General features: G+C 33.0%; 2 protein-coding genes across 2 annotated transcripts; both read right to left on the bottom strand.

Annotated features, from left to right (window-relative positions):
* On the bottom strand, positions 1–1,163 carry LOC130630460 (uncharacterized). The gene is made up of 3 exons (XM_057443964.1): positions 1,006–1,163; positions 319–572; positions 1–162 (listed from the first exon to the last, which is right to left on the bottom strand). The coding sequence occupies exons 1-3, from the start codon at positions 1,055–1,057 to the stop codon at positions 130–132; spliced, it is 339 nt and encodes a 112-aa protein (XP_057299947.1). The 5' UTR covers positions 1,058–1,163; the 3' UTR covers positions 1–129.
* A 10,379-nt stretch (positions 1,164–11,542) lies between these two features.
* LOC130627482 (zinc metalloproteinase nas-4-like) lies at positions 11,543–14,524 on the bottom strand. Its single transcript, XM_057441386.1, has 8 exons — positions 14,011–14,524; positions 13,642–13,818; positions 13,368–13,491; positions 13,110–13,197; positions 12,906–12,993; positions 12,510–12,600; positions 11,975–12,431; positions 11,543–11,904 (listed from the first exon to the last, which is right to left on the bottom strand). Exons 1-8 carry the CDS (start codon positions 14,258–14,260, stop codon positions 11,680–11,682), a joined length of 1,500 nt encoding a protein of 499 aa, XP_057297369.1. The 5' UTR covers positions 14,261–14,524; the 3' UTR covers positions 11,543–11,679.
* Between the last annotated feature and the right edge of the window lie 433 nt (positions 14,525–14,957).

The following is a 14,957-nucleotide window of genomic DNA, read 5'->3' as shown; positions in this document are numbered from 1 at the left end:
TTTTGCAACACATAGTGTTTTTTCAAGTTTTTACGCACAAAAGCTAAAATACTAGTCACACATGTGTAAAGTTTACAAACAAATAAACAAAAAAAATAAACTCTAACAAGCGTTCTTGTTCTTTATCGTTTAATTGCACCCATCGCTATCGCAGCAGAACGTCTAAATATAAAAAATATAATACAATTACTTATTTTGTTTCCTAGTAAACTGTAGCTACTTCAACAGCTAAATTTCGCTGTTCTAATTACATCAGCTAAGATTTTTTTATTATTTTTTGAAAGGAAACTCGAATTTTCAATGTGTTTTAAACAATACCTTGCAACTTGTAATCTTAATGCTGGGCATGCTGTTTTTCAGTTGATGTTCTGTCATTTTACACATTGATGTACAAGCTGCTTCTATGGTGCACATGGAAAGCTCACGATCCATTTTCAATTTATGTCCACCCAACGACATGCTAATACCCATTTTTCCTCCCAAACATCTGGCGTTTGGAAGAAATGACGGACACTCAACAAGGGTTTTATTCGACTTTGCATTTGTATTTTCATAGCACTTTAACGCGTCCCCTAAAAACAGGAGTAGTATTATGACATGATTATCTACGTTTTCAATTCTGTCTTTAGAGGATATTCTTAAAGCTATTCGCAATGTATCGTTATACGACCCTCGTAGATATTCCAAATGAAAATGCCGACTAACAATCCTGGCACTAAACACGTCCACACAGGCAGATCAAGTCTAAAAATAGCTTGCAAAATATTGCCTTAGTTTTATGAATTCCTATTCACGATTATGACAATACAGTGCATTATATCGTAAATTAAAGGAAAATCTCCAACGAAGTGCATCGGTCTCTTGTGCCAACTGAAAAACTTTGAATTTCCGACCAAAACTTTGTTTTCATCGAAAACGCCAAGCTGTTAATTTTCTTTCCATAGGTAAATGAGGAACTAAAGGCGAGAATATTTAAAAATAATAAGATAATAAAACTGAACTCACCTAGTTGAGAAATCGCGAGCATAAAAAAGAGAACGACAATTGTGCCTTGCATTTTTCTGTTCGTGCTGTTCAGATCCGTTGTTCAGTGGAAATGATCTTTTTTGACCTTACACCATTCCTTTAAATAGTTCTCTTTACCTAAACAAACCTGATCACAGACATTTTTTATTTGACAAGTAATAATATTTGGTTAAGCTATGACGGAAGCATTTATTTTTATTAGTGAGACGTTTTCAATCCAGGACGGGGGATGCGGAATTAAACATCGATAGAAACGCTTATGTAAACATTCAAAAACATCAATAAGAAAATTCTAGCGTTTTGTTTATTTTGAATACCATTTTCATTTCATCAACTATTAAAATGCGCCAGCATTAGCTAATGTTTCATTTTTATTCTCAGAATTTATAATCGAATGGTAAAGGGTGTTTCCATTGGTTTATTTGTCATTTAAAGTTATATTTCTTTTGGATTGTCAGCAGTTGTCTGTGTAGAGTAAGGAAAGACGTAAACAAAACTTAAACTTTTATGCATAACAGAACTAAAAAAGTTTAGTTATCCACAGCTAAAAAAGAGGTTTTCACTAATCTAGAAAAGTGCCATAAATTATTTTCCAGATTACTTTTATTGCTGCATAAAGTACAAAATAGATTCTCTCACAAAGCGTCATTGTGCACTGTGCATTTCATAGTTTGAGTTTCAATGTGTCGTTTGCCAAGGCAAAATAAGTTAAGAACCCCCCTGATTCTAAATTTATACGAAAATACCCATCACGGTTTTTCTCTGTACTTACTCGGTTTGTAAACATTTATTTGTTTAAAAAGAAATTTTTTTTTTACTATCACCAGTGTGTTTTCTTTTCTGTTTTCTTTTTCTCCCTTTTTTCTTGCATAGCTAAGCCAAAAAAAATTACTTAAAAACATCTTTTTAAAAGAGGAAAAAACATTGAAAAAACTGACGGATTATCAATCTTCAATTATTAGTTGGTCAAAGCAATATAAGAAGGTTTAAAATAGCTTTTAGAGTTTGTATATTATATTTATTTACGATGTTTATAGTTGTTTAGTTAAACAATCTTGATCACTTGCTAATGCGTCTGATTCTTAGTTTATTTTTCTAAACAAATTTATAAAACTTTAAATGTCATCATAAAAATTGTAACAAACTAAAGTTCTAGTTTGGCGTAAATAATCCTCGCGCAGTTATGCCAATAAATCCTTTAAATTGTTTTTTTTTTAATTAAAAGACTTCAACTTGAATCAAAAAGTTGAAACCAGACCAATACCTTTTGCTATGATGGGGTAAGAACGGGTTGTAAACTGTGTTTTATTTTCGGCTAAAGTTGCGATAGAGTTATATTTTGAAAAATACTCGAAACACTATAATGTTGTGTGCGCTTTCCGTGATTCACGACACACGCATACATGTATTAAACGCTTAACCTGTCTGTTTCACACAGTGTGCAGTTTCTTATGAAGTGCTCCAGTGGGCGTTCAAAGGCAGGCCGCACAGTTACTTGTGGCTTAACCCGTTTTTTCGACGCTTGATCTCCTGGCTAGTCTCTGTATTCTGCCTGTATGTGCGCGAGAAACACGTTGCGTTGCAGAAGCACGGAATGCGATATATTATTTATTTTCACTATGTGTTTAATTTAAAAGTTCTTATACAAAAATCCTGGGTAGTTAACTTTTGTTATTCCCTTGATGTAGTTTATTTGTTATGATTGGGTGCACCGTCACAGAATGGACAATTAACATTGCGTTGTCTATTTCGTTAGAACATTTTAGTTATTCGAACCTTTTAAAAGAAATTAAAAAAATAAGTTTTGAGAAGTAGAGAACAACAAATTTTAGGAAAATCTTGTAAGTGAATTTTTTGGACGCTAGATCTGCTTATCTTTTTGGTAAAATCTATTATGTTTTAACTGATCAGAAGGTGTAAGAACATGTCAAATTCAGCTTCCTAAAACCCTCTCTCTAAACCCCAATCAGGAGGTAGAAATGCGCCAACTATTGTTAAATATATAAAATTTTACGAGAAAGTGCCGTAGCACTACTTTCAATAAACAATACTATATAAAAAAATAAAGTTTAGCAACATTCTTATCGTAATATAGTAATAGGCTACTTCCGTGTGTCTGTGAATTTTACAAAGAGGATGTTATCACGCGGTTAACGGGAAATTGTCTTTTTTTTTTGAAGTTGGACGTCATAAGATAATTGTTATTAGTAAAAACATTGCATTGCACTTTAGAGAAATGACTTATAAACCGTTTAGCTAGGCGCTACGAAAAAATAGCGACCGAGGCTGTGACGTCATGGACCGAACGCAATGAGGTCGATGCAAACACTGAGAGGTTGTTGTTTTTCCACGTAGCGACCGGGTAAACGGTTTATAAGCCATTTAGTACCTGGTAGCCTGATAAAAACAAAGGAATTGAAGTGGTCTATAGCCAAAGTAAATCTAAGTCACTACCCATTTGGATGAGAGTGAAAATACATGTTTATGTAATTGGCAACCATGTCTTGTGATGGTATACACGTTCGATCAACCGAAGAAAGAGAATTCTTTTCAAATACAATGAAAAAATCTCCCAACTTGTTTTTTTTGAAGAGTTAGTTCATGATGATTCGGAAATGGTGTTTGGTGAAGTTCTTCTATTCTTCTTTAAAGAACTCAAGATGTCAGATATTAGGAAACTATGTGTTGTTAGCTGCTTTGTAGCTTTTCAGAAGTCTTTATTTTCATAGCCACTATATTTATATTGCTTTGACAAAACATATCGAAGGTATTGCTTCCATATTAAAAAATATGCCAAGTTTCTTTTGAAAATTAAAAGCACGGAATTGCATTTTAGATATACTCTCTTCTATTAGGGAGATTTGTATAGCCATTTTGATAGTCCCTTTTCAACCCTTAATCTTCTAAATGGTGTGTATTTAAAAAAAAAAATTCATATATGTATTTCTGAAAGAAACAAGTTTTATTATTTTAGCTGCAACATACATTGTGATAAGTAGCTTGCTAGCTAAAGTTTTTTATTTAGTTTGCTAGAATGCATTTCATTTTAGCCATCTTTATTCTTTCTTTTTGTGTTATCTTCACCACGTTGATTTTGAACACAACCAAAACATTGCGAACCTAGCTAGCTAACACTTTTTACTGCTTCATGTTTAGCTACCATAACTTTATACCATAAATGCTTTATATTAAACTTGACTAGGTAGGCTTTTAAGTGTATTGACAAACTAGCAGTTTATGGGTAGTATGGGAAAACAGTTTTAAAAATGTTAAAAATAACAGAACATTGTGTCAAAATAGTTTTTTTCCAATCAAAGCCATAAACAGTTTGCAGTCTTTTCTACGAACGAAAAAGTTTGAACATTCGGTAAAACTAATATTGCCAAAGTTTGGAGCAGTGATCGATTAGTTTTCTACGTAAAATTTCATAAAACCAGCCATGTTTATAAGATACGTTATAAAAGAAGTGTGGTGACTTAAAAGACTTAATACCGGTTCTACGTTTTACACGAAGACATAAAAAATTAGCTTGCTTAAATAAAAAACCCAGCCCTGTCTTAACTTTTAATAAGAGCATAATAGGTACAACAAGCTTTCTTAGCTTATAGCAAGTGATAAAAAGCTACTGTATACCTGTGAATATCAACTTGCTTTGTGTATCTAAAAGCGGGTTTCCGCTCAACAAACGTGGTCGGATCGATCGACATCGACCGATCAATGGTGTTTTTTATAAAATTGGTTTCCACTTAAATTCGACCATCCTCGATCGATGGCAATTCATTCAATTTTATTTTAAAACATTAACACAAATTTGATATGAAACAAGTAATATTAAGCATGTACTTGGAAGTTCATGACATAAGAATAGGATAAACAAAAATATTTTCGTACTATTTTTCCAAAATTTCTCAGCCATTTAACTCCAAACTCTTGGCCTAGTGAGACTGTCTTTGAAACTTCTTGAGAAAGTTTCTTAAGATACTAAAATCCACGAACTTATTCTACAAAAATTATATCAAATTCCTTAACATTCATCTGCGAATAATCACTTATCGGTAATGCATTTTCATCCGTTAACGCTTGCAGGTGTTAAATAGTGTATTAATGTTGCTGCATCAAATATAAATTGTCTAAAAAGTTTTCAGCCATTTTTTCCCGCTTCTCAGTGTAGTTCATTTCTGCGCCGATTTGCTCACATCACGTAGGTATAAATCAATCTCATAGGATAAATTTTAATCGATCGACGAGAAAGTAGAAAGCAATTCACTTTCATATTCGATCGAATTCGACAACCAGAAAGAGAAATGTCAGTCAAGCATAACCTCCGATTATCCAGTAACTATTTCGCCCCCTCCCACCCTCAATAACTTTTCATATACTTGTTCAAATTGGATCAAACTTGGCACGCTCATAGTATGTCACAAAAAGAACAAAATGGCGGCAATATTGCTTGCGTCAGCACATTTTCCGTTGCGTTATCAAGAGCTTGAACTATATTCAAAATGCAACCATCTCCTTCAAATTGAATTACTTTAATTCTAAAGCGAATTTTTACATTCTGTTTGAAGTTTTTGGACGCTACATAAAAGTTATTTAACATATTATCCGGTTTTTATATAGATTGCATGAAATGTTGCCAAAAATTGCCCAAAAATCCCTTTTTTCCCGATATTTAAATAAAATCCGAAAACTCGGGAAATCAGATTAATCACGTGTTCAAAACATGGAAAATGATTCTTCTTGATAAAACTAAATTGTGTTGTAAGTTTCAAGCTCTAACGATAATCCTAACAAAAGTTACTATATTTTCCCGAAAATAAGGATTTCATAGAGATTTTTAGGGGTAGTTTCGAGTAATAGCCAATATCAAAGCCTCTGAAAGGCATGGGACGTAAAGATTTGGTATGCTGGTTTCCAATAGATAAATATTGAAACTCAGTAAGTATCATAGCCATGCAGCATGGCGTTAAGGAGTTATTAAAAAAAACCGTCAGGGGGGCGGAATTCGCCTCCCCCTCCCCCTCCCGACCGAATCTCTTTGATAATAGCCGTATTTTGTCTGTCTCTGCGCGGACCCTTCGCTGAGTTAGAAAATCGTGCTACAGAAACACGAATATCAAATGCGATATATTTTTATCCACTTTGTTGCCACGGCTAAATTTAAAGGACGGGCGAACCCGTGGATTTTTCCACGGGCTAACGACTAGTCTCTATAATAATAGCCGTATTTTGTCTCTTCAAAAGGGTTACCGCGTCCCGTAACGGAAACACGAAATGTGATATATAAAGGACGGGTGACCACGTGGATTTTTCCACGGGTTAACGACTAGTAGAGTTAAAATATTGGTAAAAAGGTCAAGGATAAAGTGTAAGTGAAAAGAGATTGGAAATGGATGATAAATATTTATAATAAAAGATATTTCTTCTTATAGACAACGCAAGATAATTTTTTTCCTTTTGATCGAAAGGTTTTAAAACAGCATTTGTCTTATTGATGGCTTTAGTTTGGAGACATTTTCATACAGAGTGGTATTCGAACCCATGCACTTTAAACTTGACAGTTTTTTATAGGGATAAAGCCCTAGACCAGTTTGTTATCCTGCTTCGGATAGATAGAGAGATTCCACCGATAGACCACAAAATATTTTCTTTACGAAATATTTTTATCAAATATATATAAAATTTATAGTTGTGAGACTAAGATTGAGCTTGTCGATATTTGCTAACTCATAAATTAGTGATTAAAGTTCTTTGATTACTCGAATAACAAGCGAACCCGAGGCGATCCTAGGCAAAATATCGATTCGTTTTAACGTTTTAAGTTCCAATAAATGAAATTCTAAAATAACGCCCCAAAAGTCCGTTGGTTTCAATTTAAAACGATCTCAAACCAAACCTATATTCAAGCCTCTGCTAATTTATTGCTTTTACTGCCGCTGGATTTTAAGCACTTTTGTGTTAAGAATCATTCTTAACGTGTCACATCACCAGCTGTTCTTACAAAACGTGTGATTTAAATCTTTCTTATCAAAACAAAAGGTTATACTTGACCTCAATCATATGGATTTCTTGTTTATAAAAGCACAACGCTAAACGAGATAACAAGGCATTCATATAATCAGTGTCTTGGCTGTCAAAAGCTGTTTTTGTTGTGTGTTTTAAATGACGCATAGAGTATAACTAGATGCATGTGTGATAGTTGAAACTTTGTTCGATTTTTCGTTTATTGTCTTAGGGCTCCAGTTTTTATGTAGCTGTTTATGCAACCATGTATCTTTGTGTCTGTGTGGAGAGGAATAATTTTTGTAAGATAACTAAGGGACGGCTTTTTTCATAAACGCTAAATATAAATTAAAATAAACAGCAAATCAAATTGAGCATAAATATTTGAAATACACGCATTACTATTACATCATAAAATACTTAGGCCAGCAAACATGGATCATAATGTTCTACGATATATGGAAAGTACAAGTGCGCGACTTGCTGTATTGTAAACCTGTTGTTAATTTTTAAATGAGCATTGACAAGTTTCTTTAAAATGTTATACATAAAAATGTATATAGCTATCTTGTTTTTATTGAAAATGACATGTATTCAAATGTCTAAGGATAATTAAATGTTATGATTTAAAAACTGCTGTTTTATAACTAGAGCACATAAGATTCTGACTTTTTAAACTATCAAATTACTTTATTATTGTAAAGGTCAGGCTGGAGCTACTGCATGCTTTTTATCATTAATAATTCGCAGCTACCATTAAATTTAATGTTTTTGTGATTTTATATTGAAAGTATAGCGTAATTATAACCCAAGTAAAAGGGCGGCATCGATATTTTCAAAAATCGCGCAGTATGTTTGGTTACAACTTACGTCATAGCAACCGTGTTTAAACTTTAAATATGGTAGCATTACATATAAATAAACACTACAAAAAGTAAACAAAACGTGAAACAGAAGTGAAACTAACTTTTAAAGAATTCCATGTGGTAGCTACAATAAAAACCTGTAATGTTTACACGATATTCGATTTAAAAAAAACATATTTTCAGTTCGAATGTATGTTTCATATGGGAATATTTTTTTTATCCTGCTTATAATGTTTATCTTTTTTCGTAAAATGCAGTACCCGAATAATAATCCATACAATAAGTTAATTTTGGGCTATACCTTCGAATATTGACCTCTGTCACGTGTTTTTGACGTCGGTCAATTTTCTCCAGTATTGCCCTCATAAACAGTCAATATAGGGTTAATGTCACATACACTTAAGCTTAACTAGCGTCTTCAGTGATCTGGCTATGCATTTGAGTGTTTCCGCAAGCAAAAGACCCACAATATGCTATTTATATTTTTGCAAAAGCTGCAATTTAGATTTTAATTGACTTAAAGTAAAGTAAAATAATTACTTGTGATAACAGCATTTAAAAAAACTGCACGCTATACAAAAAAGGTTTATATTTTGTACAGAAGGGATTAATGATTCAAAGCTAACTATACAAGTGAAACTAACAAGACTCATGACAAAGAAACGAAAGAAAGAAAAAAAAGCAAATCAAACCGCGTACGTGACTGGTATGCTTGAGTAAATAAGAAAATCAAATTAATGATGGAAAATATGTATGTTTGTAACTTGATTTATGAAGGGTTTTTTCGCAAATTCACCTACAAATCACTTATGATGAAACCTATAAAAACGTTCAGTGTCGATTAGATTTTACCACTTCTATTTAATTATCGAAGATCGATTTACAGAAAGTGTGGTTCAGGGTTTAAAAAGCTACGAAATACTTGCCTGAAATTAAATAAAGGAAGCAAAATATGTACCTCGTTTCTACATGCCATAAAATTCCATATATTCGTTGATTGTTGCTAGGTATGAAGTGAAAACAAGGAATTATTATGTTCATTTTCAGGTAGGCCAAACTAGAATGGCTATAACACAGCTGTGTACTACCTCTGGTGTGAACATCAAGCTGTATAATAAATTTTAAATATATATATGCTGAAAGTACGAAATTTTAGTGGCAGTGGTTGATCGATAAAATAAATTAATCGACGCATATTTTTCAATTAAAGATAATTAACTCCTTTTATTTAATTAATTAACTCCTATATATACGAAGGTGTGGCACTCAAGGGCTAAAATATGTTGATATCAGCAGCAAAAATCTGAAAATCATAACGCAGAACCACATTTTTTCAAAATTACCCAGGGTTCCTCGTCGTTGTCCATCATATTGGCTAGCGCTGAAACTTGTGAACGAGACGCAGTTGGAAGCTAAGGAATCGTGGCTTCGAACTAAAGACATGCTAAGAAATGCCATGAGTGATGCAATTGTCTTAAGTAATTTTTTCTTCATTGGATTTACAAGAATTGGAGGTACCCCACAATGAGAAGTAAAGAACAGAAACGCCTTTCTGATGTCTGATGATGAGGGATGGTCACATCTGGATAATATTTATTTTGTGATTTTAAGCTACCTAGCTAGTACCATGCCAGCACTCCAGGGGCACATTTGTTATTAAATAATTAAGTGATAAAGTACAAGAGCTAAATATATTATTCTTATGTAGCTGCTACACAAAAGATTTTTCAAGGCATTCTGTCATTTTTAATAAAGATAGCTACCTGCTAGCAATTTGAACCTCCCATAACAGTGCACAGTCAAGATTGAGTATATAGCTAGTTAGGTATGCAAGGCATTGCATGTTGGTTAAATATGTTGTCACGACAAACAGAAATCTATATTTCAAAAATAAATTTCTGCCTATTTTTCATAAATAAATTTTTGTGGATTTACAGGTTTCTTTTATGAAATAACGAAATTTTGGAAAGTATAGCCAGAAGTAATATTCGCTTGGAACCGGAAGACATGAAGTCTCTGTCCAGGTTAAGACTTAGTAAAGGGTAAACTGTGTCACACGGAGGACACTTAGTGTAATGTGTTACAAATCCAGTGGAGCGTTTATAGCATTAAAGGTATAATACATTTTTCATAAACCAACATTCACAGGATTTATTCACAGGATTAGCATTTTTCATTTTGCATAATAAGTTCCTGTAGATATTCAAAAATTAATTGTGAGTGGCACCAGGCTGAGCGATTAGTGCAAGTTAACGTGCTGCAGATCCAGGTGGACAAAAAAAAAACTGTATTTTTACGGCATAAAATTTAGATTATGTATTTGGCACTGTGCTTTAGAAGCTCATTCCCACTTTCTCTGAGCTGGATAAGGTATTTGGTCCTAAACCTGGGACACATTTTATCTGTTTGAATTATTATAAATCCTGAGATTCACTTTTGAATGTTTTCTGTACACATGGCTTGTGAAAATGATAAGCTGTCAAAAACAGTTCATCGGAGTCTCCAAAAATGGCTATATTCAGGAACTCAAAAACTATGATAATAGCAAAAAAAATTTTTGGGTTTATTTTATCAAACTGGTCTAAAAACATATAATACTAAGTTTCAAGTCATTATTTCAATTTTTACTGAAGTAATAGGACTTTTACTTAGTTTTAGCATAGTTTTTCATACCGCTGACACCAAAATGACTGCATGGACTAATCGGTTTGAAATTAATTTATATTTTTATAACAACCTTTTTCTCTCTTTTTTCTTCTTATTTTCCTGCAAAAGTTGTTGGATAGCGTATGTATATGGCATTATGATAAGGACGAAAAAGTTACCGACATGGGTTTTAAACCTTAAAAATTTCCAGTGAGAAATTTGAAAACTAATAAATGACAAAATCGCAAAAGTTTATGTTAAAAATTTTAATTTTTGTTAATGTGAAAGTAATCCACTCGAAAAGGTTTCTGAGGTTTTTTATGAAGAAATCTTCCATATTACCCATATGGGGTAACTGGATGAACAATGAGTTTTCCCGCAGGTGTTCTGTAGTATGTGTAATGTAATTTTAAAAACTGTGATGTAATTTTCCTCTAAGTTTTGACTTTTAATCCAACTAAAAATCTCAGCCTTGTCCTTTCATACTTAGTCTAGCTAGCGAAAAAGTTTAATATTTAAACTTGACCTATTTTACTGAGTATTAAGTAATAAATGCTAGTTTAATCCTTAGTCTAGCTATATAGGGTAGCTTAGCTACCTGTAAGAACAACATCAAACAACGTCGAGGCTGTTCTCTTTTGTAAACAAACCAAGTGGTATTTTTGTAATAAGTACCAAATTTTATGTGTGCATTTCTTGCGCTTATGAGTGTAACCAATGTGCCCTGTACGTAAATCCTAAAAATTGTCATTGGCTCACTCTTTACGAATGACACCACGTAACAAAAAAAAAACGTGCTTTGCTATTTCCCCTAACCTCTACCGAGATTTGGTTGTGATATATATCAGAATTAATTGTCTTTAATTTATTTGCCCTTTTGAAATTAGGAAAATATAAAAATACATGTTTTTTTTTCAAACTAAAAACAGAAAAGCAAATATGCAATCAATTATAATCCATAATAGGAAGAAAAAAATAACTTTATTAACACGTGGCTTATATTTTATTAAAGGAAGGTACAATCAAGAAGTTCCAATCCAGTGGAACGATGCATTTTGATAACAATGTCCGTGAATTACACATTATAAGTCCTTGACGGGTGAGTAACAAACAAGTGCATTAATTAATAGCGTCTTCTTTATCCAAACATAATCACAAAGCTTGAGTCGTGATTGTTGTTGCATTTCTTGTGTGCCCACCATCCAGTGCATTTGTGACATTTGTAATTGATGAAGCGCAAAGGACCATGCGAGGCTGTTCTCAATCCAGAGCCGAATCTAACAACTTCAATACCAGCAATTGGATATCCGTAAGATGTGGCTTTTTTCCATGCAGTGTCGCGCGCCCATTTTGCGTCGCAGTTCTAAAATGTTAAATAAACTTAAAGAAGAGCAAAGGAACCAATAATTATAATCAACAAAACATACACATACCTTGTTAACTATGGTGGCCAATGTGGCTGAAACAATCTCGGACTGTTTTGCAGCAGTCGGAAATCTAGATGTTTTTCTTGAATAACAAACAACAAGGTTCTTGTTGTATGATCGGAAGATATGCGTACACTTTCCGATATATGCGTGTGTGTCGTAGCCAGAAACAGCGTTATAAGCGTTGACCATGAAGTTGTAGTTCGGGTAAACCTTTTTCAAAAAATTTAGGACGTCATGTCTGAAAACATCATTCGATTGCCCAGAATGTCCAGCCACTAAACGTGCCATTTGCGTTCTCAACGTGTCACGATTGAGATTGGATTGAACAGCTGAGCAGTACATAGCATTTAATTGGTCAGCGTCGATGATTGACATTCCACATGATGAACATCGACCGAGTTTTTGATTTGGATTGTTCTTCCCTGTGATTGTTGCACGTCCGTTTTTTGAAAAATCATATCTGGTATAAACATGTAGAAGATATTGTTAGTTTAAATTTTACATGTGATTCATAATTACAGATAAAATTTCGACTTACTTGTCATAATGCATTGTGGATTCATAATCGTAGGGAAAGCCGAATGTTGTGACTTTATTGGCTAACTTCTTGTCAAAATTATGTTCTTCACCTATGTGGAAAAAAATATATGAAATTGAATGTGGTATATTCTATCGCAATGTGATTTATTTTTTATATCTTTGTTAATCAGAGATGTTTGAACTATAAAATGCGGTAAATTAAATAGGATGTTGTACATTCTATGCAAATGTAAAATATAATTTTTTACCCTTTTTAATCGGAGGTTTCTGGTATGGAATGATTCTTAAGAAGAAAAAACGAGGAAAATCTTTGTAGTAAAATCCACAAAGACAAAAGTTAAGATACGGGCCGTCGAATATAAAAGAAAAGTATAAATACAACAGATGTTCCGACCTGCTTTCACGTTACTTAAATGGACTGTGACGTAATTGTCTCGATCTGGTCTTGACTGTTCATGCCAGAAACCTAAAGCGTGCATTATCTAAGTAAAAAAACGACACATTTTTCGTTATTTTTTAAGTAAATCAATTTCTAAATTAAATATAATAATCAATTTCTAAATTAAATATAAATATATAGAAATATAACCACTCTTACTTCGTGGATGGCAGTATTTTTATGTTCGCATCCTGATCCTAATGATACTTGCTGTTTGCCACCGGATTTTCCAATAAAACTCCAGCAACTGATAACATAAATCACATAAAATTATTATACAGTGGCTATTTGGGTGATTACATAATTTCTTAAGTTTCTGTCACGCGTAAATTCTAATAAATTTTTCTGTTTAGAACCGAAAATTCGAAATAAAAATTAAACGTATAGATGGACTTCCTATGCAAGAAAGGAACTTACCGATTCGTATCTTTAAAAAATGAAATGTAATCATTGTCTCCAGATTGCTTTTGACGAAATGTGATGCAGGTCTTTAATTGTATCTCAGCTATGGCCTGTGAAATCGCAGATCTAGCACTAGAGCCTAAGAAAACAAATTTGCTTCAAATTTTACATTGCATGTAACAATTTTTTGGTATAAGAAGGATTTGGCATATGTAACTAAAAGCATTTTTATACCATTCATAAACTAAGAAATTTATCGGATATGATGAAAACAATATAGATGTTCTACCTAAACTTCCTTCAATTTGGTAGGGAACAGGCATTGACCATCTCTTATTAAGATCGTTTGTGGCATCTCTCGATTGCTCGTCTGACTCTTCATCTCCACTTGTTTTTCTTCCAAATTCAGCTTCTTCCTCCCCTTTGCGGAACATAATATCTCCATGGCCAAGATGATCTCCGTTATCTAAATTGCGAAATGCATGTCAACTAGAAAAACAGGCAAAAGAACGCAACAGGTAAATTGATATAGCAGGGATAGTCATCGCTTTAAAAAAACTTGATTAAATAATATCACTATATCTGCGAAAATAATATTCAATATAGTTTGCATTAATTCAAATTACGAAGTGAGTGCGTTTTGGTTTCTTGCACTTACGCAGCTCACGTGGTTCCTCATTTGATGACGTATCACTCTCGCCAAGCCCTTCTTCATGACTATCTTCCAATGATGGATCTTCATCAACCGCTCCTGGAGGTGCTTCGTCACTTTTAAAGATTTCTTCTTTTTCATTTTCAATACTAGTATCATCTTCATCTTTCTTAGGATTATTTTCTTGTTTGTGAAAACTTTCTTGTTCGCTGACATCAGAGAAAATACCATCTCCGCTGTATTTGTCACGATCCATATTCACGTATTGATATGAACTATCAACAGCAATAAGGAAGATGGCTAAAAAAACTTGAAAGTAAAGTGAAATTAAGCTATGTAGAAAACTATTAGAGTCTTAATCTTACATCTTGCATTTATGTGAGTTTTGCTTTATTTAGTAGCATTATAAGAAAGACATTGTGGTTGTTAACAAATAAATACATTTAATTTTTGTCTGGTAAAGCAACCTTAAGGGTAAGTGGTAACAACACGTAAGTTAGAGTTGACAAAATTGAATCCAACATTAAAATATTCAACTAGCGAAACAATCGGTTGGTACGATATTTACAAATGTGACAACAAAACATTAAATCTAACTTACTTTGCCACTTCATTTTAGTTCCACAAGCTAAAAATAATAGAAACAAGTATTAAATTTACGTTGCTAGTCTTATAGTCAGCGAAAGTAGTTTTATAATTTGAATCGTTATTGCTGAAAAAGCAACGTAAGAATATTTAGTTAACGTTTTCCGGTAAATATATTATTAATTGCATACACAAAATCATATAAGATAAAATCTTGTCTAAATAGCTTGTAAATTTGATTCTAAGCAGTCGCACGTCGAAGTTTTTTTTTGTGGGTTTTAGCGCTCTACTTTAGCCTTTTCTCTATTTTCCTTTGGACCTTTGCCCTACGATGAGATTATTTTACCATTTTCCTAATCCTGTAGAGT

Source organism: Hydractinia symbiolongicarpus, chromosome 2 (genome assembly GCF_029227915.1).
Source record: "Hydractinia symbiolongicarpus strain clone_291-10 chromosome 2, HSymV2.1, whole genome shotgun sequence".
Classification (NCBI taxonomy): domain Eukaryota; kingdom Metazoa; phylum Cnidaria; class Hydrozoa; order Anthoathecata; family Hydractiniidae; genus Hydractinia; species Hydractinia symbiolongicarpus.
This window is presented reverse-complemented; position numbering and strand designations above follow the sequence as displayed.

Coding starts and splice junctions, on each gene's coding strand:
- LOC130630460 (XM_057443964.1), bottom strand. CDS start 1,057: ATGCAAGGCACAATTGTCGTTCTCTTTTTTATGCTCGCGATTTCTCAA. Junction 573..1,005: donor GCTCGCGATTTCTCAACTAG/GTGAGTTCAGTT, acceptor TCCTGTTTTTAG/GGGACGCGTTAAAGTGCTAT. Junction 163..318: donor TTAAGATTACAAGTTGCAAG/GTATTGTTTAAA, acceptor TTTTATATTTAG/ACGTTCTGCTGCGATAGCGA.
- LOC130627482 (XM_057441386.1), bottom strand. CDS start 14,260: ATGGATCGTGACAAATACAGCGGAGATGGTATTTTCTCTGATGTCAGC. Junction 13,492..13,641: donor CCAAATTGAAGGAAGTTTAG/GTAGAACATCTA, acceptor TTGTTTTCTTAG/GCTCTAGTGCTAGATCTGCG. Junction 11,905..11,974: donor TGGCCACCATAGTTAACAAG/GTATGTGTATGT, acceptor TTAACATTTTAG/AACTGCGACGCAAAATGGGC.